This window comes from Impatiens glandulifera, chromosome 7 (genome assembly GCF_907164915.1).
Source record: "Impatiens glandulifera chromosome 7, dImpGla2.1, whole genome shotgun sequence".
Lineage (NCBI taxonomy): Eukaryota > Viridiplantae > Streptophyta > Magnoliopsida > Ericales > Balsaminaceae > Impatiens > Impatiens glandulifera.
The window spans coordinates 46,976,655-47,002,557 of record NC_061868.1 but is presented as its reverse complement, the minus strand read 5'-3'; the positions used below and the strand labels follow the sequence as shown (position 1 = coordinate 47,002,557).

Here is a 25,903-nt window from a genome sequence, read left to right as displayed (position 1 = left end):
AAAAGAAAAGGCTTTAGGTTTAGCCACTAGCAAAATCTTAAATTTACTAGAAAATATTGAAGCAACCAAAAGGAAATGATTTCTATAGGTTTATTATATATCATATCATTAATTTGTAAGCAAATTTATGCTTACTACCATTAGAGAAACTCTCTGCTTCATTTTACCCAACAAAAAAACTGATCATATAAAAAAATGCACATTTTTTATGCCATATATAACCATGATAAATTTCTTTACTTTCACATTGGCTACATTCATTCCAGTTCATGAATCACTACCAAATCATCAGATTGATTAATCTTCATCCTCTTCAGCAGGCTCCATGTTTAGATCAGGTAGAATAAAGTTCCTCCGATCCGTGTTCTTGTTTTCGTTTCTCACTAAACAAGGTGGTGTCCGGCTACCACCAATTCCACGTTCAAATGCAAAAGCCTCAACTGTTCTTGTTTCCGTCTTATCGGCTGATTGTAACAAGATGTCATTCTACAAAGAAATAAAATAGCTTAGATATACAACTGCGAAATGAGTTACAATTTTGTCTTCTGAAAAGCTTGAAAAAATTGGCAATGTTTTCACTACAATAATCATTCAAACCACATTCAAATATTTGTATCAACCATTTATTAGAAATTGGTTAACCTTAATTCTCTTCAAACTCTCATTTCTGGCTTTCTGTTCCTCAAGGTTTATCCGCAAGTTCTCTAATTCCTTTATAAACAATATATGTCCCTTAGCTTCAATTCTTTCAAGTAATTTAAATAAGCCTCTAATTTTTATTACCTTATTTAAATGTATACTTTCCTTCAACTGCAAGTTCTCCTCTTCCTGAAGCTCGCCAAAAGTCTAATATCACGAGTTTAATTCACAAATCAAAGATAAAAAAACAATCAATTACAAAAAGAGTACAAACTATGTTAGCAATTACCCTTCACATCACAAGAAGGTGATTTACCTTATTTTTTCTTGATCTCTTGCTGCTTGAGGAAATAGAAGCAATGTCATTGTGTAAAGCGCCCTGAGAACAACAAATATCCCATCAAAGTTAGTAAGAACATATGATGCCAATTGAATCAAGAATAGACCAATTGAAATTCCCTTTTCAGAGTAATTGATAGATAAAGTAATTATAATATAATTTTACAATATTAGTGAACTTTAATATATTAACCTATATACTAACTTAAAAGAATGTTAGAAATTAATATTGAGTATAATTTATAAACAATTTGTCCAAATAAATTAAATCAAACAACCCCTAAGCTTTTTATGGACTAAATGCCCCCATTTTGCTCTACAAGGGCATTTCCGTCAAATAAAATAAACTATTCAGGAGATTCTTCCCGGACAAAGAAAAAGGTGTTAGTAAAGTGTGAGCTGTTTGGTTTAGGGATTGTTTTAATTAATTATTTATATATTATAATCCACAATATTATTTAAATAGATTAGATTAATTTTGGATAAAAAGTTTTTTTTTAACCAAATCAAAATAGAAAGAAAATAAAGTTAAAAAATACATTGTGCTTTGTCAATGGGCTGATTAATAACCCACTTGCTGTCATGAGCTCCATAACCAATATTATTTGACAAAAAAAAATTAATTAAAAAGCTTCATCTACAACTTCATCCAAAATTAAATTTTATTTTCAAAAGTAGCTAAAACTTTTCCCATATCAAGTTTTGGTTAAGAATTATTTTAATTAAATTATAATTATAATTATAATTCATAATATTATCAAGTACAAATTAATAAACAAGTATATAAATATAAAACATATAATAACTAAATGGCAAAATAGAATATATATGTACAATAAGTCAACAATTTTCTGAATCTGAAGTCTGAACGTAGACAACATAATTAGGGCTTGTTTGATTGATCTTCTAACAAACTATATGTAATAAAATACCCAAATACACATTTTAAACATTTTTAAAATATCAAAATATCTATACTTATTTTTCTTATTTTCATATAAACCCAAATAACCATATAATATCAAAGTATAACAAGATCCTATCCTGTAACCATGATTTAATTATTTATAAAATAAAGTATTTAAACTTTAAATAAACTAAGCTTAAATTATTTTATTTGATAATATATGAGAAAAATAATTGCTCTAGAGAGAATCCACGAGCAAACAAAATTTATATAACGCGCGGTTAATAAGGAAACAAATCGCCAGATCGGCAACCGTCAAGGACAAAGTATCCACGTGATTTGGATTGGCTCATCATCTCAAAGGACATAACCGTAAAATAAAACGATAAAGGCAAACAATCAGCCTGAAACCGCTTTTGCCGAAACCGCTTTTGCCGACGTAGAACTCGAGATCCACGATAATCGAGATTTTCAATCAATGAGATGGAGTTTAGATTTCAGAAGAGTAACTCGATTAGCTAAAGGAAGAGAGGAATCGGCAATCCGAACAGTTATTTGCCGCCTGAAGTGAAGACGAGAATATATCACGTTGAAAGAAGGAGCAGAACAAATCGCTAACTGAAATAATAGGCGAAACACACGTTCGTCTAGATCTTCGCTAATCGATTCATAAGAACATTGACAGGATGAATCATGATGAATTTCAGGAGTTTGAGATCGATAATCTTCGAGCAGAAATAGATCAGACGATTAGTAGATGAGGTAGAACTTAGAAGACAAGGTGAAAGCAGAGTATATATATATATATATAAGAAGACGTAGATACCTTAGATCTGCTCACGGAATAAACATCAGAAGATTCGTACTCGTCGTACGAGTCGCTAGCTAATGCTCCGCCGCCGCTCCACGAAAGCGGCGTCGTCGGACTGCGCCTAGTCGATTCCGTTTGCTCCTTCCTCGCCGTAGTTGATCGAAGCTTACGGTTACCCCATCTCGTCGGTGGAAGAAGTGATAGCTGGATTTTGAAGGCCTCAGACGATTGTTTTAACCGCAAAAGTAGCTCCACCACCGCCGAATCATCACTCATCGCCGATGTCACCCAAACATCAGCAGCAGGCATCATCTTCTTCCTCTGGATAGAACTGGAAACCGCCAATTTACAAGAGAGAGAGTATAGAGAGAGAATGTAGTACAGGGATGGGCGGAGAGGATAGTGAAGAGAGAAGAAGAAAGAAACCTTGACAATAATAACAAAGAAAAGAATGCATGAAGAGGAGCTTTAATTTCTATCCTTTTATTTATTTTTATTTTTTTATTTATTTTTAAAAACTTTAAACAGTTGCGTCACAGACATACCATCTAACTTTCTCTCTCATTAATATGGGCCCCGCTTGGTCCAACGTGTCATGGAAACCTCTCACATTAGGGTTTTCCTACTTACAAGTCGCCTCAGATTTCATCCGCACCGTTGGTTTCAGTCATCTTTTCTCTCCGTATTTTTTTTGTGATATTTTAATTTAGATTCCCTCTAATCATTTTTTTAATATTATGACACTTCAACTTTAATATATATATTTATATATATATATATATATATATATATTTCAAATTTTGAAATTTGTGCATATTTTAAGGAGATAATGTTCAATTGGTCTTCAAATTAACAGTGTCATCTCTTTTTATCATAAACTTTGTTTCTATAATGTCTCACTTTGATGGTAAAAAATGGAGCCTAAAAATATTACTTGACAATTTAATGTTAGTTATAAAAATAAATTTTCCGCGCATCTGACATAAAGATTGTATAATTAGGGATATACAATAACTATTTATATATACAGTAAAATTTCAGTATACAAAAGTCATATCATTATCATTATCTTATTGTTCTTTACCGAAATATCGGAATCGGTACAGCAACATACCGATAATAATGAATATTGACGGTATACCACAATTTCGTTATCGGTATTATACTGTTTATACTGAACAATATTAAAATTCAATTGATTTGATTTTTTTAAAATTAAAATTTTATAATTAAATTAACATCAAATATATTTATAAAGAAAATAAATCCATTAAGATTATATAGAAAAAATAAATACTCATGGAGTTCAACTTCAAATTTATTCAGAAAAAAAAAATTATTAAAATTTGTTGGTTTAGTGATGACTATAATTTTGCTAAAAAGTGTATAATAGTTGCATGAATCTAATTCTTCAAATTAAAATTTAGACTACCTAATTTAAATAAATAAAAATAAAATTATATTAATTCTAAGTTATTTTTGAAAAATATATAATAAAAAAAACAAAGTATAAACTATTTGACCCAAACCAAATAAGCTTAGACCTAATGGCTAGACCTAAGCATAAACTCAAGTATTTAAACTATCCGGTAGTTGAAGCCTTTTTCCTTCGCTAAAGTTCAAGTAAGCAACTTATATTAGCGTCGGGCCTTGAGTTGAATTGATCATGTCATGTGCAACGGCCATCAATGATGGTTCATTAATGTCCATTGATTTAGACTCCTTCCCCTTCCCAACTACGAATAAGATTGATAGGGGCGAAAGTCCCAAACCAAGAACGAATGATTGACAAATGATCTACACAGCAGTTTTGTTACTTTATAGTTATACATAAGAAAAAAAATTTAAATCGTACTTATTCTTTATATTTATATTGATCCCAATGATTTTTTTCTATATTATTAGAGTAAAATTTTTCCATTAAATTAAATAACATAATTGTGGATAACTATATTACTAATCTACCCATTTTATTGTATAAATTTTGGGATCAAACCATGCCTACTAGGCATTCCAAGAATTCGGATCTGGTTTCCCTATAGACTATCCCAATTGATGTCTCATAGGAGAGTGGAGAGAGGAAAGAGAAAATTAAATATTAAATAAAATGTTATATATATAATTTTTTAAAATTTAGAGTTTAAGGTTTAAGGTTTAGAATTTAGGGGTTAGGGTTTGGGAAAGAATGCCAATTTTACACACCAAGTTGTAAGAAGGTGTCAAATTTACTTATTAAGTATCAAAATTCTATTTATACCTATTAACTTGTAAAAAAGTGTCAAATTTATTTGAAATAACGGAAATATTAAACACCGTCAAAATTTTTGCCACATGTAATATCCACATATTTTTTATTTATTTTTATATTGTCATTACTTTGATTATTTTTTCATTTAAACAAAACATTAAAAATTGTCCTTATCCATTCTTTCTCTCTTATCCCACAATTATCCATTTTTTTTCTTAATTTCCTTCTTCATCTCCTCTCTAATATGCATAGGGAGTGCATAAATAAGTCCCTTCCTAAAATGAAATTGAGGCCATATCTTTGTAATAAGATCATTCAACATCTATCCCTAATTTAATTCAAATGGAGATATAAACATAATCTCTTTATATTATAAATCAAAAATAATCTATATTAAATTGAGTCTTTATAACTATCTAAAAAACTGTAAAATTAATAATTGAACTACAACAAGTTCAACTAAAATGACATTACATGATTCAAAATAAATTATGTGTGACAAAAAATTACTGTGAATTTAATATAATCTATTAATTTTGAATCATGTAATTTCCTTTTAGTTGAACCTATTGTAGTTCAATTCTTAATTTTATATATTTTTTGGTTTGGTTAGATATAAAGACTCAACTTAATATAATTTATTTTTGGTTTATAATATAAAGAGATTGTGTTTATCTCTCTTTCCAATTAAAAGTGGATAAAATAATATACGATAATATGATGTATAGAGAGATAGAGGTCAATAAACCTCAATTTCATTAATTAGTTTCATTTTAGGAAAAATAATCAATCCATTCCTATGGAGATGAAAATGGAAAGAGAAAAGTTCAAAGAAAATGAATAATTGTGAGATAAAGAGAGAGAAAAAATGAATAAAGAAAGATTTAATGTTTTATTTAAATTGAAAAATAATTAAAGTAATGTCAATTTAAAAAAAAAAATGGATATTACATGTGGCGAAAAAATTGACGGTGTTTAACATTTTCGTTATTTTAAATAAAATTGACACTTTTTAACAAGTTAGTATATATAAATAGAATTTTGATACTTAATAAATAAATTTGACACATTCTTACAAGTTGATGTGTAAAATTGACATTCTTCCCGTTAGGGTTTATGTCATATATATAATTTTTTATTTGTCTCATTTATCAAAATGACATCGTTTTGATCTTTGAGACAGCAAGTGAGACAGTCTCTTGGGACAACAGATCTTCACTCGACACTCCAGGCCCAACGCCAAAATAAAAAGCCCATATGTCCGGTCTGGAATTAAAATAAAACAGCCAGCCTAGAGACTCCTCATTTCTCCTAGAAATCCTAGTCCCCTTTCACTTTCCCTCTTTTCTTCTTGTCGACGTCCCATCCGATGACGAAGAACGACGACCACCCTCCTCTCATCTTCCACAAAATGATAAATCTGATCTTTTTCATTTTCGATAACATCAACGAATACTCTATAGTCGCCTTCCTCGTCTTTTCTTCACTTCAGCGGAGAAGATAGAATCAGAGATAAACTTCAGTCGAAAAAGAAGACCGGAAAAGACGGATCTCAACCCTTGATCTGAACGGTCAGCCGAGATGGTTGACTTCAATCAAAGATGTTGGTTCGTCCGCCTATAAAATAATTTTCAGACTGAGAACGAAAAAAAAGTATGGCAGACGAATGGGAAATTGGAGCAAATGACCCTAAAGATTCCCTTATTTGCATATGTGGTCACCGCATAATTTTTATTGCGCTAGTGATCATTTTATATTTTTTTTGACGAAAATACCCCCATCGCATTTTTTGACGAAAATACCTCCATCGCGTAATGCGATGGGCCTTCACGTTTCGTGAAGAGAATAAGTTCTTTATATAAATACTAAAAATCTTTATATAAATACTAAAAAAAAATTTCATTTCGTTATTTTCCTTTCTCTCTCTACTCTGTCGGATCTCTCTTTCGCGACGACGATGGAACCCTACACGAACACATATACAAATCGACGACCAAAACCCGTTTTAATATCATGTGTTCATCTTATTATTCATCATACGTATCGATTTATGTTCTTATTTCCATTATGTTCATCTTCAAACCCTAAACCATGAGGGTGTTCTTATTGTTCATATTGGTTGTTCATCTTTTCGATAATCATATTTAGAAATAATGCTCTGAATCGGTTCCGTTTAATGGAAAATTCGTGTGATCTCGTGAAGCGGAATGATGGTCACGCGAAGTGGCACGGTCGTCACGCGAAGGCCTATCGTGTTACGCAAAGCAGCACGGTGGTCACGCGAAGGCCTATCGCGTTATGCGAAGCGGCATAGTGATCACGCGAAGCAGCACAATCGTCACGCGAAAGCCCATCGCGTTACGTGAAGTGGCACAATCGTCACGTGAAGGCCCATCGCATTACACGAAGTGGTACAATCGTCATACGAAGGGCCGTCGCGTTACACGAAGTGGCACGATCGTCACGCGAAGGGCCATCCCTTGAGCGTTTTATTTACCTTCTGACTCTGATTTTGTTGGAAGTTTTCGTTGTTCAATGTTTTTTTGTATCTTTTGATGTTATAAGATTGCCTATAAAGACAACTGTTTAAAGTGATTAATAATACACTTGTTTCAGTTGTATCTTTTTCACTGGTTTAGTGGATGGTTATCCAATTGTTGGATTATCTTAAATTTGGTTATTTGTGATAATTGTTTTTTTAGCAATTTATAAGGCCTTATTGTTTCAAATAATCTTAATTATTGTAAGTTATAGATTCTTAATTATTGTTTCAAATAATCTTAATTATTGTAAGTTATAGATTCTTAATTCGAAAATGAGTTTATTTGAAATTAATCTCAAATCGATTGAGATTTACACCTATAGACTGAGACGAAAACATAGTAAAGAAAAGATTGATGAAGTTGAGGATACAATGTTTGTTCATAATATTCAGTATAACCTAAATCTATCCAAATTAAATCCCTTAAATACTAAGTAAACCTAGCAAAAGTCTCAACCATAGTTAAGAACTTAACTGATAAGGAAAGACAGACAAATAGGACTGAATATGAGCAGATGACAGATTCTTTAATCAAACAAAGCAAAGAAAACCATTCTTCATTAAGCTGAAAAATAATAGAAATCGAATTTGGTGTTTTACACAAATCTAAGTACTACTCCGCCATAGAACGTACGCATGATGCGTGACGATCGTGTCGTTTCGCGTAACGCGATGGACCTTCGCGTGACGCCCGTGCCGCTTCGCGTGACCACCGTGCCGCTTCACGTGATGAAGGTACTGCTTCGCGAGATCATACGAATCTTCCCTGAAACGGAACCAATTTAGAGCACCATCTATAAATATCATCATCGAAAAGATGAACAACCAATATGAACAATAAGATGAATAATAATAAGAACAACCTAATGGTTTAGGGTTTGAAGATGAAAATAGTGGAAATAAGAACATAAATCGATACGTATGATGAACAATAAGATGAACACATGATATTAGAACGGGTTTTAGTCGTCGATCTGTATATGTGTTCGTTTAGAGTTCTATCGCCGTCGCGAGAGAGATCCGACGGAGTAGAGAGAGAAGAGAGAAAAGAAAATAACGAAATAATTTTTTTTTTGAGTATTTATATAAATAACTTTTTTCCTTTGCGAAACGTGAAGGCCCATCGCGTTATGAGATAAAAGTATTTTTGTCAAAAAAATATAAAGTAGTAATCAGCGCAATAAAAATCATATGATGACCACGATTGCAAATAAGAGGATCTTTAATGTCATTTGCTCCAATTTCCCCGGAGGAATAACGAAAAAAATAAAGAAGAACATACATGTTTAAATATTTGAATACTTTTTCTGAAAAACAGATATATGTAAATCTGTATTTTTTTTATTTGAAAAAAAAATTGAAACTATAAATTTGTTTCATTTTGTTTTGTGATATAAGTTCATATTTTCTAGTATCAGAGAAGAGACTTATTGTATATTCCTAATTTTAGAAAATCACAAATCTAAATTTTAAATTTCTGTTTCAAATAAAAATAAAAGAATTTATATATTTGTATATATCGATTTTTTAGAAAAAGAAATCGAAAATTTAATCTGTATGAGAGGTTGGCAAGAAGACTCCCCATTTATTTATGTTGTTGCAAAGATGCTTACTATTTTATTTTAATCTCAGACCGGACATATGGGCTTTTTATTCTGGCATTGGACCTGGAGTGCCTAGTTTTAATACATGCATGGGTTTAAGCTTAGGTCTAGTCATTTGGCTAAATCTTTTTGGTTTGGATCAAATGGCTTAGGCTTTTATTATTATTATTATTATTATTATTATTATATATTTCTTCAAAATAATTTAGAATTAATATTAATGTATTTTATTTATTTAAATTGAATAGTGTAAAATTTAAGTGTTTATAAGATTATATATATATATATATATATATATATATATATATATAAATTTGAGAAAATAAATATTTTTTTGAGTAATTTTTAAAATAAAAATATTAATATATAATGATAAAATAAAAATAATAATTTAAAATAAAAAGTAAATTAATATTTTAATTAATGAAATGAGAAATATAATAAATAAAAATGAAAGTTAAATAATTTTTGATTAATTTGAATTATTTAAATATTTCTAACTAATAATGAATTTATATACTATATATATATTTATCTTTATTTTTTAAATTAAATAAAAAAATGAATTTTGTTTCAGCCGTGGCTTAGGTACCCCGAATCCTCTAGGAAACATATACATCCAATGATGTACATAAATAATAATAATAAAATTACCTTTAATAATATGCTTATGTGAAACTAAATATTAAACATAATTTTTCCTAAAATAATCCATATTTCTCAAAAATAATCCAAGATCAAATAAATTGATTACCTACAAAATGATTATTAAATATAGTGCCTGACTGGTTTCATCTATTATTTTTTAAAATTATTTGATAAAAAAAAAAAAAAAGAAGTCTGAATTGTTTAGGTAATTTGAGTAAGTTAATTAAAATATTTTAAAAATAAATAAATTATAATTTATTATTAAAAAAATAATGACGCGGAAATATTAGTGTTATAAAGTAAATATTGCCTAAATTGTACGCAACGTGGTTAGTGATAAGATTTTGTAGTCTCTGACTGAAGAAGGCGCGGCGACTCAACCATGTAAAAGAGAAGACTTGATTATCTCCCCGCTCCCTCTATCCGATCTCTCTCTCAACAACTCATTATGTCTCTTTGGATGAACATCAGGCGATCTCCTCAATCCATTCCAGCAATCAGAACGCTTCAATTCCGATCATTCTGTGCTTCACCGCCACCAGAACTTGCTTCCGGCGTAGACTTTAAGTCTCCTCAAGAAGAATCTAGATCTTTCTATAAATTATTCTCAAAGATTGCCTTAGGCGCCAGCATTGGAACGATCGGTTATTATTCTTATCAATACGCATCATCTTCATCGGATAAATCATTTTCGCCTCTTGCGAATCGGTCAACGCATGCCACTTCAACTGCCGAGTCCTGCTTGGATCATGATCAGCCTTCCAATACCAGATTTCTGTTCGCAGGTATTACGTTTACTAGTTTCTCCAGTGAATTATCGTCATTTTGGTCTAGAATCTAGATAATATACAATTTGGTTCATATAGGCGGCGGTGATAATTACATTCATTGTGTTTTTTGGGCGTTACTGTATGCAGAATGTTTCGTTCTTTAGAAAATTGGTTTAGGATCTTGTGAAATTTATGTATGTTAAGTCACGGATCAATGTTAGGGCGTCGAATGTGCATTTTTACGGTGTCAATATGTAAATGTAAATGTAAATGATGTGCACACTAATTTGATATCTTGGTACATGATCACGTTGCAGTAATAATGTTTAGAAGAACCACGTCACAGTCAAAACTTAGCTATTAAACCCTAATCGTTTATTAAGCCCCACATTAAAATTGAATACATCTTCTGATAAGGGATCTAAGTCCAATACCCTGACCACTTACCTGGATTGACATTTATGCATGTTAGCTATGCACAATCATCCTTCCCTGTGTGAACACTGCAATTCCAGAATCATCACCTAGTTCCATTTGCGAGATGCAATGGCCAAGTTCTAACACTTGGGAAAACTAAGGGTTATTAAACATCACATTAGAATCTCATACTTTCAGTGAGATTCAAGTCGTATACTTTTTTTAGAGCTACAATATACCTTTGTCAATTATATATATGAACAATGGCCATAATGGTAAAACCCTAACCTTTCATTGGTATCTTATCTTATACTGTAACGAGTTGGTTCTTAAGAGTTGCCTGTAGTAACATAGCTGTTGCATCAAAATTTTCAAAGATAAGGTTTTCTGCTTAATTGAGGCAGAGACGTTAGGGAATTCCAAAAAATGATTTATTTTATTGTTGAACTTCAAATTTTGTCCCTTTTCAGTTACAGTATTAATATCTTGAGACACTTATTCTATGTTCCAAAGATTATATTTTCTACTTAATCTGAATTTTTGTGTTGTGTAAAGTGAGCAGACAAAGGCACACGCAGCACTGTAATTGTAATGACCTTTACTTTGAGACCACACTTGATAAACATTAGGATTTTATGTAACTGGTTCGTCAATATTGTCTATTTGATGAATCATTTATCACCATTGCAGAGACATACAGGAGAAAAATTTTCTTCAACTATGAGAAGCGTATAAGGATGAGAAGTTCCCCGGAAAAGGTGCATATATTGAGATTAAAGTGCAACTTTAATGCTTTATTTTAATTTTATATCCATGAATATTGTTTTATCTACGATGACAAAGCCTTCAATATATATGTTATGCATCATATTCTTTTAATGGATGTCTCATACATTTATTTATTTATGAAGGTTTTTGAGTACTTTGCATCTTATCGTACCCCAGAAGGAGATATTTTCATGACACCGGATGATCTAATGCGAGCCATTGTTCCAGTTTTTCCACCATCTGAATCAAACCTGGTGAGAGATGGATATCTTAGAGGAGAGAGGAGTCCTGGACACCTACGTTGTACTCCTTCAGAGTTATTTATGCTTTTTGACATGAACGGTGATGGCCTTATTTCCTTTAAAGAGTAAGTTATGTTGTGGACATAGCATAATTGATTTCAAGCAGTTCTTTCTCCCAAGTTTCCTTTTCCTCCCATGACATTTTCATTTCTAGTCTCATATTTTATAATTTTGTGTAACAGGTACATTTTCTTCGTTACAATGTTAAGCATCCCAGAGACAAGCTTTACCGTAGCTTTTAAAATGTTCGACAGTGACTGCAACGGGTGAGTGTTTGGAAAAAAAAAAACGTTTATATCGCTAGTATTCATTACTTTCTCAAGATTATTCTTCTGTAAGTGAGTTTACTTGCTCCTTCTTCCATTTTGTATCTCTGTTTCATTTGTGTATTCAACTCCTGCATGTTGGTGATTTCATTATTTCCCTTCACCAATAGAGAGATAGACCGAGAGGAATTCAAGCGTATTATGACATTGATGCGCGCTCACAATAGACAAGGGGCTTTCCATAGTAATGGGCGTCGACCTGGGATGAAAGTTGGCGGAGCAGTAGAAGAAGGAGGTTTGGTTGAGTACTTCTTTGGTGAAGACGGAAAGCAGCATCTCGAATATGGAAAATTTGTCCAATTCTTGAAGTCTCTTCATGATGAGGTATAATTACACTTTAACCAAGAAAAAATATGAAGAAAAATGACTATTTGGATATGAAACATAAATCATACTATTTTAGTGATATAGGACATCATGCGACAGTGACTAATTTCTGCACTACTTTGTTGTTTTCTTCTTTAAGGTGTGCATTATATATTGAATTGTTTTATCCCTTGAGTGATTAGATTGCATATTCCATAGGTATTATAATACCCAAACATTATTAACCAACATTATTTTGCTAGCCTCTTCCAGGAAAAAAAAAACCTGGTTTTGCAAAAACAAAAAATAAAATATAGTTTCATTGTCCTAATTCAATTATTTTTTTGTGTGTGTGCCTTGTGTTATCTTAAGTTGTTTTATTCTCTATTCTATGTTGATGAAGATGGTGAAGCTAGAATTTGCTCACTATGACTACAAGTCACGCGGGACTATGTCAGCCAAGGACTTTGCATTATCCATTGTTGCTTCGGCTGATATGAAGCATTTAAGCAAGCTGCTTGATCGAGTTGAAGAAATGAGCAATGATTCAGAATTTGGTAAAATACGCATTTCATTTGAAGAATTCAAGAGCTTTGCTGATCTACGAAAACACCTGGAGTCATTTTCTCTAGCCCTTTTTACTTTTGGGAAATCAAATGGTTTACTCACAAGAGAGGATTTCCAGCGGGCTGCTTCCCAGGTTAAACATCTTAACTTTCTTAACATTTAAATTGGAAAGAAGCTCACTCACCCACTGTAGTCTAAGTGTAAAGAGTTTGGACTTAAGTGCTTGAGGTCTCAAGTTAGACTCTTACTGAAAGCCCCTTGATTGAAATATTGGGTTCATGGCGTTGGGATGTTGTGCTACCTCCTCCTTTATAATTCAATCTGAATTGTTTGTTGTTTACAGGTATGCGGCATCTCCTTGACAGACAATGTGGTTGATATAATTTTTCACATATTTGATACAAACCGTGATGGAAGTTTAAGCTCCACTGAACTGTTAAGAGTTCTACATAAAAGGGTAAGAGATATTGGGCATCCCACAGAGGCTGGTATGATGAACTTCCTATCTTGCTTCTGGAACTGTTCGAAAAACTCTTCTAGCTTACTTTTTAGAGGATAGAGTTTGCTCTATTTCATCAACGTTATTACAGCAGGCGATGTGGGGGAATACGGGATACAGGCATTTAGATATGCTTAATTTATCTTTGTAACTTTGGTGACTCAACTTTCTTATAAAAAGTTTCTAATAGTAGTGTAAATGTTGATTATATAACATGCTCTGCTACTACAGTATAACTAGCTCTCTAATACAAGTCCCGGCCTGAAAACTGGGCTCCTTTTTTTTTTACTATAGTAACAAACAAAATATCAGATTTGATATTTCTGAGGTGAAATTTTGGGACAGATCATGATAGTAAATCTGTTGTTATATATAGTCAGGGTTGTTTTAATCCTTGATGATATAAAATGGGGCTTGTTATATTCTTAGTTTTTCAATGGATATACCAGTGTTTTTTTTTCCAGATAAGCTAACAACTTTTCATTTTTTTTAAAATTATCGTTGGAACGAAATTATGAAATAGATAGTCGTTTAAGCACAACGATAAAAACATAACACTTGTGTAGAAATTTCTTATAAAATATATTAAAAAAGTGTGTGCGAAGATCTCCGCTACCAAATATGAATAATCTCTAATAACCATTTATGGAAATGAGTGATAACTTAAGTAAATCTTGCCAATGACTTATGGGAAATGGAGTGATGACCTAAATAAAATTAACTACTTGTAAAAAAGAGTGATGACCTAAAAAAATCTTATCCGGAGAAGATTTTAGTTGAATCTTTACCACATGTGTTTACTTTGACTATTCCAAACATTTTATGTAGTCTATGATTATCACCATATTGTTGTTGTATAATAATTATTGTAATTATACTTTTTCTAATAATAATTGAAGAAAAACTTGAGAATTATATTAAATAATTGGGATGATGTAAGAGGATATGTTAGGAATTGGGTTAATCTTCAAAGAATTTTTAAAAGCTGGCACCCTAGTTAAATAAATTGGGACTATAAGAATAAAATAATAAAATTATTTCAAATTTAAATGATTTAATTTCATCCCATTTTCTATTAAACCAAAAAAAGAAAGAAAGAAAGAAAGAAAGTAAAAGTGGAAACTTGTCATCCCTTACCAGTGGACTGACTGCCTTGGCCATGAATACCGGCGGAATCTACAACGCTTCTCTGCTTCTCTCTTCAACTGAGCTAAAGCTCTACCTTTTCCCGTTCATATCCAATTCCAGATCAAAGTTGAAATTTTCTCGAAAACCTGCTCCGGCGATTTCTTGCGCATCCTCTATTCCTCCTCCTGGTTAGATATCCATATTCTTTTGCAATCTCGTGCCGTGTTTTTCTTTCGATTTATAATGTTGCCGGTTTTACCTGCAGAAGAAAATGACCATAAAAGGAGGAGATTGGTTATGTCAATGGGGATAATTCCAGTTTTTCTTCATCTTAACGATTCGTTCATGGGAACAGTTGCTAATGCCGATGAGTACGTGAATAATTCTTTCAGAATATTTCAACTTTATTATTAGGGTTTTCTCCCATGTTATTTTTTCAACTTGGATATATTATTAACTGAAGATTCACTGAACTAGGAATTTGTAACTAGTCATAGTTTAAGATGGTGTTCTTGTTAATTGGAATCTGATTGTGGGTTGGTAATATGAGTTTCAGAGATAGTTTTCTAGTGGAGGAAATAAAGAAGATTCTGACCAAAGGAAAGGCAGCTGGTATACTTCGTTTAGTTTTTCATGATGCAGGAACTTTCGAAATTGATTCAAATACAGGTCTACATTATGAAATCTTCAAAAGATTTTTGTGTTAATTTTCACTCTTTGTCTGTCAAGAATGATACACCATCTGATATTTGTTTATTTTTTCTATAGGAGGTATGAATGGTTCCATAATATATGAACTAGACAGACCAGAAAATAAAGGACTTAAGAAGTCTGTCAAGGCAAGTTTGCTCACTTTTACGTTTTCATTTGAATGAAATCCCTTTCCGTGTATAATATATTTAAGTCCGACAAGTGTGCCTATTTTCGAGTTCTTATATTTTGTGCATGAACATAATCCAGACTGATCAACTTTTGTACCACTTCTCATCAGTGGATGCATCTTTGTTTAGATTTTAGAGAAAGCTAAAGAACAAGTGGATATGATGAAACCAGGTGAGTTCTTACAAAAATGATGGACAAATAGAGGCTTCCATTTGACATTTCTTCTTAATTTTTTTTGTGTGGTGTGTTTTTCCTTTAGTGTCGTGGGCAGATATGATTGCTGTGGCAGGAGCTGAAGCTGTTTCCTTGTGTGGTGGTCCGAAAATCCCAGTTAGATTAGGTCGAATAGATGCATTGTAAGTTACTAATTGTTGTCAACGAAGAAAATGACTCAAGTGTTTTACCTTTAGACACCTTTTATATGCTTTTTTATAGGGTGCCTGATCAGGAAGATAAACTTCCTTCAGAATCATTGAATGCCATTGAACTGAAACAGAGTTTTCAGAAGAAAGGATTCAAGTAAGTTTCAGCGATTCATTTGTTTCTTCTCTTGAGATGTTTTTCTTTTTTTTTGTTTACCACAAGTATGTATTCCTTTTGGCAGTACTCAAGAACTTGTTGTGCTGTCTGGTGCTCATACTCTTGGAAGCAAAGGTTTTGGAAACCCAAATACATTTGATAATTCATATTTTAAAATTCTTCAACAGAAGCTATGGTCGACATCTTCAGGTGAACAAATTATCTCTTGTACGGAAATTTTCAGGAAACACAACTGATAGTTTGTTTTTTCCGATTTTGCAGGTGGAATGGGAAGCATGATTGGGCTTCCTTCAGATAGATCGCTTGTTGATGATAAGGAATGTTTAAGGTATTTTTTCCTTTACTGCTGTTTGCCGATAATTTGGCATGTTTTTCATGGCTTTTCCTTTCATATATAGTCGGAAAAAAAGCTGTAATAAGATGATGGTTTTGTAGCAGCATTTGAATTAAAATGACCTTAAATGGAAATATTTGTAGGTGGATTTCCAAATATGCTGATAATGAGGAGTTGTTCTTTGAGGATTTTAAGAAAGCATATATCAAGCTTGTGGATTCAGGTGCCAAGTGGAAAACATTTTTGTGAAACTCTATAAAGAATTGTGCCTTTATTGTTGTAATATAGTTTCATATCAATATAACATTCCCAATTCGGCGCGATTTGCTCGAAGAAGAAGAAATTGGCCTAATATAACACTATTAATCGTCGAATTAGCTTCACACGAGAATAATGTGCATAATCCAATTTCTTACAAGTATAAGAAAGACCAATATGAAGTGCATAATCCAACAAAACAAACAGTTTAATCACTAACAAAGGGCCAAGACCCAAACAACACACATTTTATTCATTTGCATTATTACACAAACAGCAGAGTTCGAGTACAAAGCAGGTAGTAAAATAAATTACAAGGCCATTGTAATTACAGTTCATGGACAAGGAAACAACGCAGGCAAAACCTAAACTTTGGTCACCATAAAAACAACCCCTAAAAGGAGTCGGAAGGGGGCAGACTACATAAAGAAGCTGACCCCCACAACCAAAGCCAAGAAAACCCGAGACAAGCTTGAACAATGAGAAGCAACCATGGCCGACAAAGACTCTAAAACAAACCGAAAAGACTTAGGAAACAGCTGCTGCATGAAGCAACTGAAAACTTTAAAACTTAACCAAGCATGATACTAGTCATTGCAAGGCTATGCTAAAAAACATCAATAACCAGACATTATAATTTAAATATAAGAAGAGAAAAAGAGAGAACTCCATAACCATTTACCCATTAATGTCATAACCACAGGTCTCAAATTGGCCAATGAAGAAGAATGCAGCAAACCCTCCAAAGGGCAAGCAAAAATTCTCCAAACAGCTTCTCTTACGAAGAAACCGCAACAAATCAGGCCATATCTCCTCCTGGGAAAAAATATAGGTAACCGGATGCAAAGACTACTCTTTTTTTCTTTTCCCTAAAGTAGAAAGAACCAAACCGTAAACTTGCAAACTATAGCTAACGTGACTTAACTAGACATTATCGCATTTAGTAGAGAACGTCGCATTTCCATAGACGCTCCAGAATAGCGTCAATCCCACTTCCACTTATTCCACGGCATTGCTTAACATTTAATCCCATGAGATTCTCGCCCAGCGTCAACAAAGGACCAACGCTCTTCTCAGACACCATTGAACAACCGAAGATAGATAGGATCCTGAAGCTCAAATGAACTGCCCTAGCCAAAGCCAACACTCCGGAGTCAGTTATGGAACATTTTGAGACATCAAGTTCGCTAAGAACCGAACAATGTTCAGCAACCGCTTCCAAACCAGAATCACCCACAAGCCTGCAACCGTCGAGGTTAAGAACCTCGAGGGTGGAACCATGCAACTTCGTCAATAGAGAGACCGATTTGTCAGTCAGATTCACACAACCGCTTAGATCGACTTTCTTGAGACCGATTTCATTGTTTTCAAGAACCGTGACAAGACCCTCGTCGGTTATCCCATGAAGACCCGAGATCGAAACGTTTTGGAGTTGCGGGCAAGTCCTACCCAACATAGCCAAGCTAGAATCGCCAAATCCAGGGCAGTTACGAACGGACAAAGAACGAAGGGAGGACGACCATTTAGCCATGGGAGGGACGATTCCAAAATCCTTGTACCCTAAACAGTTTGAGAAACTGACAGACTTCAATTTCTCAGCACATTTGAAAAGGAGTCCGAGAAACCCATATTGGCTAATCCCGTGACATTCCTCCAGTTGCAGACTCTCGAGTGATCCAAAAGACACCAATCCATTGTCTGAGAAGAGTGTAGATTTCTTAAGGCAAAACTGCTTCAAATCCGGGCAGCCTTTGGCCATTGACTCAATTCCTAAATCAGTAACTCCTGAACAAGAGGATATCGTAAGTGACCTAAGCTTCTCCAAGCCACGACCTTTACCCATTACCCAGAAACCCTTTTCGGTAACATTTTGAAGACCAACTAGCGCTAATTCAGTAACTGCTTTACCATAATGTCCAATAACAGCAAGAGAAATGTCACTCACATTCAAACCTTGCAGTTTCAGCTTCGTCAACAAATTTCCAGACGAGGATGATAACAGACTCGTGATTCCTTGATCTCCAACAAGCGGACAGTTTTTTATCTCAATCGACGATAGTTTGGGACAGCTATTCCCAATAGCCTGCAAACCGGCATTACCTATATTGGGACAAGACTCGATAGTTAAAGAGACCAGATTTGGGCAGCTATTCGCTATAGCGAGTAGAGAATCGTCTGAAAGCGACGCACAATGAGAGAGATCCAGCTTCTCCAATTGGGGGCATCCACGAGCAATCTCGATGATTCCCTGGTCTCCAATAGAGGATAAATTCCACAGGGAAAGAACCCTCAAAGAAGGACATCCCATTGCGATTGCCTTAAGGCCGACATTCGTCACTCCATTGCTTCCACGAACAGAAAGCTTCCCCAACCCTCCATGGCCGGTAGCTCCAACAGCAATAGCAGCAAGTCTTAAATCTGTAGCTTTCTTCCCTTGTAGATTCCGAGTAAGGTAACCATCGATCTCACAATAGTCGTCTCCTTTAACGAAAACCTCTGTTTCTTTTCCACAGGAGTAAACAACTCCAGTCTTATCATCACACTTAAGTATCTCGTCCTTCAAACATGGAGAGATGATCGAGGTTCTCTTAGTCTCGGCCGATTGTGTCGTTTTAGTGGCGCAGATTTCGCTCAAAATCATTAACCATCGCTTAGAAATGGATGCGCATACACTCCTCTCTTGTGGGCCAGGCAGACGTCTGAAGATCTCAAAGAGACACGCATCAGGAAGTACATCTATAGAAGATTCAGCTTTCTTCGAGATCTCGAATATGAAAGGGGCGTTGACGCGAGATCTCTTGAGAGGAGGAAAATAGATAGTGGATTCCTTAGTTTTTGCGTATGTTGAAGAACCCCAAGAACAAAAAAGATCATCTCCTCCTGAAAGGAAGAAGAAATCAAACAATTCAGTCAACTAATTACATACAAAGAAAAACCCATCCTCTAGATCATGTGAATAGACGATCTACGATCTAAGATCGAATAAACAGATCTGTCAACTAAAAAAGGCCTAAAAAGTAAAACCCAGATCTTCAAGTATACAATTGATTATACTAAATAAAAAAGAAGGCATCTTACCGTTGAAATCAAAGATCTTCGACATGGGTTCAGCTGGAAACCACAAAGGAACTGATCAAACACAGAAAACCCTCTATGGAGAGTAAAAAAGAGAAGAATCACGAAGAACAACAAAGCGTAGATAGCTTGAAGAGGTGATGAGAGCATCTGCAACCCTAAGAGATAGGGCAAAAAAAAGACGGATAGAGAAAGAGAGAGAGAAGGAGGTGAATGAAGATGGAAGGTAGAAAGATAGATTATAGAAGATATATGGTATATGGAAAACGAGGCCAGCTTGCTTTTTTGGTTTTGATAATTGTCAAGTGTTAGTGGTGGTGGTGGTAGGGACAGATTGGGTTTGATTATTGAAATGGGAAAGCGAGAGAAAGAAGAAAAGGAGTCTTACATGCAATGAACCTAAATCTTAGAAGATTCATTTTCTCAAAATACGTTATATGATGATGTTCAATTCAATGCTCCTATTCTTTCCATAGTCCCCACCCACCACCCAACCCAACTTGTGCCTTGTGATAACTACCATTCTTATTTTATAAACTTGTTTTTTAAAACTATGTGTGTTTCTTAATCTGGTTTATATTAGGAAGGAATCTCAATCACAAAATTGACAGCATTTTTCTTTTCAAATCAAATCTATGTATAGTTTTTCTATCCTTTATATTTTTAATGAAAAATAAACAATATGGTTTGTAGTTATAAATTTCTTACTTTAAGTTGCTTTGGTTAGGTAAAATTTTTATTTTTGTTCAGATGTAGAGAAAATTGTAAGATACTCCACAATTACTAATTTCAAAATATTTTTTTTGGGTTATATCATATATGTTATAAAATTAGGGATTACAAATCGGAACGAGAAATGCGTTTACCATTCTGCCCTATTCTACTCGAAGATTATTTTACTACCATTTTTGTCTGGTTAGGTTTGAGGAATTTCGATAATATATAAAATAAAGAAATAATATTATAAAGAAATAAATTTAAAATATTTATAAAATTATAATAAATAAATATACTGATTGATGTTATATATTTAATTATCTTTATTAATTTTCGGAGCATAATTAAGATGAAATTGGGACGGGAACACAAATATCATTTCGACCCAATAATAACTGTAGGAAGATCCTCTCCGGCTAATTTTTCATATTCCCCTATTCTTCTGGGGAAAGCGGACAAATCAGTACAAACTTTTTTTTAATATTCATAACTCTGAGAAAGAACACCGAAACATGTGGGATTTGAGGATCTCATTTCAATAATAGGAGGGTCATGTAAAAAAATATTTTCCCCAATTTTGAATTTTAACTTATTCTCAATTAACTTATAAAATATAATAACTGACCAACTAAAAAAATTGCTTAATTAATTATTTTTTTTTGAATTTTAATATTAAATTATTATACATGAATAAATATCCAACTTTTGGAGCTCTATATTTATGAATCAATTATTAAAATATTAATAGTTTTATTATTTTTAAAAATGGAATAAGCTAATTCAATTTTGTTAAGACTTTCTAACCCCCAATTATCTATTAATTTTTTAAATACCCAAACTTAAAGAAGAAAATGGTTTAAACATGTAGAAGTGTTTGTGTACACAAAAAAAAACTCAATTTTGGTCCTTATATTTATTTTATTTATATTAATTTTGTTTCTAAGCTTGGAAACTATAAAGTAGGTTACATAAAGAAAAATTGTACTTAACATTGAAATGAACCAAAACATGAAAATTGCATTTATTATATTAAATGAACCTTAAAAGTGCATTAATATGAGCTAAATGGTGACATTGCATCTATTAAATCATTATCACAAGCATCATCTAAAGCTAAATCCTTTATTAAAAAGGGAATAAGGACACAATATCATTTTATTTTAATATTACAATTTAATTATTAATAAATTTACATTAATCATTTTATTGAAAACTCCTAACTCTCAGTTGGGTTTAGACATTTTTTTTATTTTTAATTTATTTTACAACCTATTTAGTTTAACATATTATTGAGATTAATTTAAATAAAATAATGTTCAGAATTTTTATTTCTATTTTTGTATTTTCAAACTGGCTCATATATTACACGTATTAATGTAATGTATGAAAAAAAGTTATGATTTAATTTGAGCTCGATTTGATTAAATATTTATTAATTCGACTCGAACTCGAATTTGAAGGAGTTTATAAATTTAAGTTCGAGCTCGACTTAACTATTTATCTTTAAGCTCAAAAAATTTGAACTAAAACTAAATTTGTAAATATTTGTGAAGAAAAAATATTTTTTTTTAAAATTTTATGTTTTAATATTAAATAATAAAAAATATATTATTTATTATTAGACTCGAAAAATCTTGATAAGATATCGAACAAGTATTATATGAGTTCGAGACGAATATTAAACGGACCGGTTCGAACTCGACTCGAATTTGGTAAAATCAAACTCAAGTCGAGCTTTAACTTCCTACAAATATATGAAATTAGTAATATCATTAAAAAGAATAATTTTATTGATAAATAAAAAGATATTTGAAAACAAAAACATATCAAACAATTAATTGTTTGGTCGCCGGAATCTTCAATACTTGTGTTGTCAGACTTCAATCGGAGTCAGAATAACAGGCAGAATCAATCCAATTCTGTAAGATCACTTGTATTTATTACAACAAGTTAAGATTAAACATTGCATATATGAATCACTGATTGATCAATTAGTTGATCATATAGCTTCAATTGTCATCGATAAAGATTGAATTCTCATTTCTTCTCAACTCAACCCTAATTCCCCTCACTTTCCTCTATCATCATCATCTTTTTTCTTAGGCAAAGCTGCGGTGAACTGTAACAATGAAGGGTCCCGAAGCAAAGGTATACAATACAACACAAACGACTGTTATGCTTGTTATTGAATTTCGCTTCTTTAACAGGTTGCTAGGATGGAAGACATTCTAAACCTTCCTGTACAAGATCCTACTAGTGAAGAGTTTTCAGCAGCTGATTTAGATTGGGTTAAAGTAGATGGAGGTCGACAGGGAGTGGATGATATTGCTCTGATTCCATACGCTAGAGTTGCAGATTTTGTAAAAGGAGAATCTGTTAATGCAGAGTGTCCAGCTAGTTTTCGGGTTGAATCCAAGAGGAAAAGATCTAAAGGGAGCATTAGCAAACCCAGAGTTGATTGTTGCCTTGAATATACACTGTAATATATGCCTTAATTACTCGTTTCTTAAGGTTTTCTGTGTTGTTTTGAAGAAGATATGACATTGTTGTCTTTTTGTTTTCTAAATTCTTCTAGCTATTGGTGTTCTTATGGGCCAGAAGACTACCGCAATAGCGAATCTGGAATTGCTGATGTTACAAACATCAAGCCTCCATCTGGCAAAGGGAGTCGTCCAGGGAGGCGTCACATGTTGAGAGGATGCATGTGCCATTTTACAGTTAAACAATTGTATAATCGTCCGCTCATTGCCTTAATCATCTTCAACCAGAGAGATCATGTAGATAAAACCGGGGCTCCATGCCATGGTTTATTGGACCAGGATGCTGTGGGAACTAGAGCTATGTATGCTCCTCGGATTTCAGAGGAATTGCGCATGAAAGTGATGTCTATGCTTTATGTTGGAATGTCTTTGGACAATATTATGCAACACCATATGGAGGAGGTGCAGAAACATGGTGGTCCTATTAACAGAGATGATTTCCTAACTAGAAATGATGTTCGCAACATGGAAAGGCTTACTCAAGGTGCATCTCATGAACTGGATGTGAATGATGAATCCAGCATTAAGATGTGGGTGCAACGGAACCAAAAGAATGTGTTTGTTTTTCAAGAGGAGTCTGAATCAGAACCATTTATTCTTGGGATCCAATCTGATTGGCAGTTGCAGCAGATGATACGCTATGGACGTAATAATGTCATAGCTTCTCACTCTGGTTTTGGCTTGAAACAACAACTTAAGGTACCTTTTTTTCGTGCGTGTTTTTAAATTCCAGTTTCAAACCCCAGTAGAGAACTTTGCATCTATTTCACATATCAAAATTAAGCTACTACATTCTTGGAGAATTTATACCTGGACAATTGAAAAATAGAGTTATATTTGTCTCCTCATCATGGGCATTTAATATACTCATCATGTGACATGCCTCAGATCAGTCCGAATAATGTTGATTGTGCAACCTCCTTCCGGAAAAGAAAACACTGATCTAAATGAAAATAAAAATGGGGTCATATATATTTTCTACTTTCTATAAATGGGGTCATGATTGTGTTTATAAACTCTATATAACTAATTTATCTACCTTGTAACAGTATCCTATATGTTCTTTGCTTACATTTGACTCAACAAGAAATCCAATTCCTGTTGCGTGGATTGTTGCTCCCCATCATGCACTTCATTGTGTGCAGAAATGGATGGTGCCACTTGTTGAGAGAATCCGGGCAAAGGATTCTAGATGGAGACCTAATGCATTTTTTGTAGACGATCCTTCTTTTGATGTATCCATTGTTCGGTATGATATTCATGACCAACTTTCTTTTCCAGTAACACATTGAGTTTTAATGAACTTATATAGATTCTGATATCACATTTTCAGGGATTCTTTCCAATGCTGTGTTCTAATTTGCCTTTGGCATGTCCGACGTGCATGTTTAAAACACATATTGAAGAGCTGCTCTAACGTTGATCTACAAAGGGAGATGTTTAAACATTTGGGCCAAGTTTTGTATTGCACTAGAAATGGGGAAAACTCATTTGATTCAGTTGAAGAGTTCGTCCATGTATTTGTTGATCAGTCTGCATTCATGGATTATTTTCGAACCAAGTGGTTAAATAGGATAGGTATTGCTACTGTCTTTTAGTTTTCATTTGATGAAAAAAATGGATTATTTGATTCTCCTTGAGTTGCATGCTTTTAGGTGGTATTATTCTTACTGATACTTTGTTCTTGATTTGGTTTTCAGAACTATGGATGAATAGCATTAGGGTTTTTCCTGTAGCAAGTCAAGATTTCTATGCTGCAATAGAGGCTTATCATCAAAAACTAAAATTCAAAATCTCCAGCCATCGGCAGAGAATTGATTGGTTGATTCACATTATGACAACAGAAATTCATTCACTGTACTGGCTTGATCAGTACAAAATGGAGACAGAAAATCCAGGCAATTCATCCCTTTCCCTTTCCACCAACTCTTGGTATCAGGCTGTGCAAATTCCAGATACTGATGTGCTTTTAGAAAATGACACAAATGCCCATTTTGCTAAAGTGGTTTCTCAGACAAACAAGGATGTGACTTATAATATTTTGAACCCAGGTTCAGAATTCTCACTTTGTGACTGTGACTGGGCTCGGCTGGGGAATGTCTGTAAACACTTAATCAAGGTGGCAATCATTTGTAAAGACCATCAAACTGCTAATAGGCCAGAGGTCATGTTGGCTCAGGTTTATAGACGTGTCTTACTTGAACTTCTGCAGAATGTTCCTGATGATCCTCTAGTCCTCGATCATGCAATCCTGAATGCAACACGATTGCAAAGGGAGATAAGAGGTTTAGAGGACCTGTCTAACAATGGACTGCATCAGGGTGATGGAGTAATTCCAGAATTTAGGGTTTGAATAAACCTTCTGGTCTAGTCTAAAAGGTGAAATGATCATATATGGTATTATCCCATGCACATTTGTATCTGAAAATGCTGCAATTATTTCTTGCATGTATAACAAGTCCTGTAAATGATACCCAATCTATACAAGTAAATAACATATAGGTCAGTTCATCGCTACTAGCTCCAGCTTGTTTTACCTCTTTATTTTTTTTAGCACATACAAGTTTTTTGAATCCCCTCTTCTAGCCTACTTAACCCGCGGGGATTAATCGCATTCTAAAGGAGAAGCGGAACTCAGCGTTCTAGAAAAACATAAAAAGAAATTTGGAATCCTTATGCTAAATATATCTATATATTTTTAAAAGGATTTCCATCAAAGTATGAAGGCATGTAATT

The 25,903-nt window shown here is 33.3% G+C and overlaps 5 protein-coding genes across 6 annotated transcripts; 3 read left to right on the top strand and 2 right to left on the bottom strand.

Annotated features, from left to right (window-relative positions):
• Positions 1 to 65: 65 nt before the first annotated feature.
• LOC124945983 lies at positions 66 to 3,146 on the bottom strand. Of its 2 annotated transcripts, XM_047486526.1 has the most exons (5): positions 2,712 to 3,146; positions 956 to 1,018; positions 784 to 846; positions 643 to 711; positions 66 to 486 (listed from the first exon to the last, which is right to left on the bottom strand). In XM_047486526.1, exons 1-5 carry the CDS (start codon positions 3,006 to 3,008, stop codon positions 298 to 300), a joined length of 681 nt encoding a protein of 226 aa, XP_047342482.1. In that variant the 5' UTR covers positions 3,009 to 3,146; the 3' UTR covers positions 66 to 297. The 2 variants fall into 2 exon arrangements, with proteins under 2 accessions (XP_047342482.1, XP_047342483.1); XM_047486527.1 differs by lacking the exon at positions 643 to 711.
• An 8,385-nt stretch (positions 3,147 to 11,531) lies between these two features.
• On the top strand, positions 11,532 to 14,021 carry LOC124945020 (calcium uptake protein, mitochondrial). Its single transcript, XM_047485384.1, has 6 exons — positions 11,532 to 11,683; positions 11,837 to 12,060; positions 12,178 to 12,261; positions 12,432 to 12,645; positions 13,031 to 13,327; positions 13,538 to 14,021. The coding sequence occupies exons 1-6, from the start codon at positions 11,663 to 11,665 to the stop codon at positions 13,751 to 13,753; spliced, it is 1,056 nt and encodes a 351-aa protein (XP_047341340.1). The 5' UTR covers positions 11,532 to 11,662; the 3' UTR covers positions 13,754 to 14,021.
• Positions 14,022 to 14,796: 775 nt separating this feature from the next.
• Positions 14,797 to 16,921, top strand: LOC124945021 (putative L-ascorbate peroxidase 6). The gene is made up of 10 exons (XM_047485385.1): positions 14,797 to 15,009; positions 15,087 to 15,192; positions 15,378 to 15,490; positions 15,590 to 15,660; positions 15,832 to 15,874; positions 15,963 to 16,059; positions 16,139 to 16,222; positions 16,308 to 16,432; positions 16,505 to 16,571; positions 16,721 to 16,921. Exons 1-10 carry the CDS (start codon positions 14,853 to 14,855, stop codon positions 16,824 to 16,826), a joined length of 969 nt encoding a protein of 322 aa, XP_047341341.1. The 5' UTR covers positions 14,797 to 14,852; the 3' UTR covers positions 16,827 to 16,921.
• Positions 16,922 to 17,064: 143 nt separating this feature from the next.
• On the bottom strand, positions 17,065 to 20,107 carry LOC124945470 (EIN3-binding F-box protein 1). Its single transcript, XM_047485916.1, has 2 exons — positions 19,914 to 20,107; positions 17,065 to 19,715 (listed from the first exon to the last, which is right to left on the bottom strand). The coding sequence occupies exons 1-2, from the start codon at positions 19,936 to 19,938 to the stop codon at positions 17,776 to 17,778; spliced, it is 1,965 nt and encodes a 654-aa protein (XP_047341872.1). The 5' UTR covers positions 19,939 to 20,107; the 3' UTR covers positions 17,065 to 17,775.
• Positions 20,108 to 22,560: 2,453 nt separating this feature from the next.
• On the top strand, positions 22,561 to 25,685 carry LOC124946046. The gene is made up of 6 exons (XM_047486602.1): positions 22,561 to 22,775; positions 22,835 to 23,106; positions 23,203 to 23,866; positions 24,217 to 24,416; positions 24,501 to 24,745; positions 24,868 to 25,685. The coding sequence occupies exons 1-6, from the start codon at positions 22,755 to 22,757 to the stop codon at positions 25,518 to 25,520; spliced, it is 2,055 nt and encodes a 684-aa protein (XP_047342558.1). The 5' UTR covers positions 22,561 to 22,754; the 3' UTR covers positions 25,521 to 25,685.
• Positions 25,686 to 25,903: the final 218 nt, after the last annotated feature.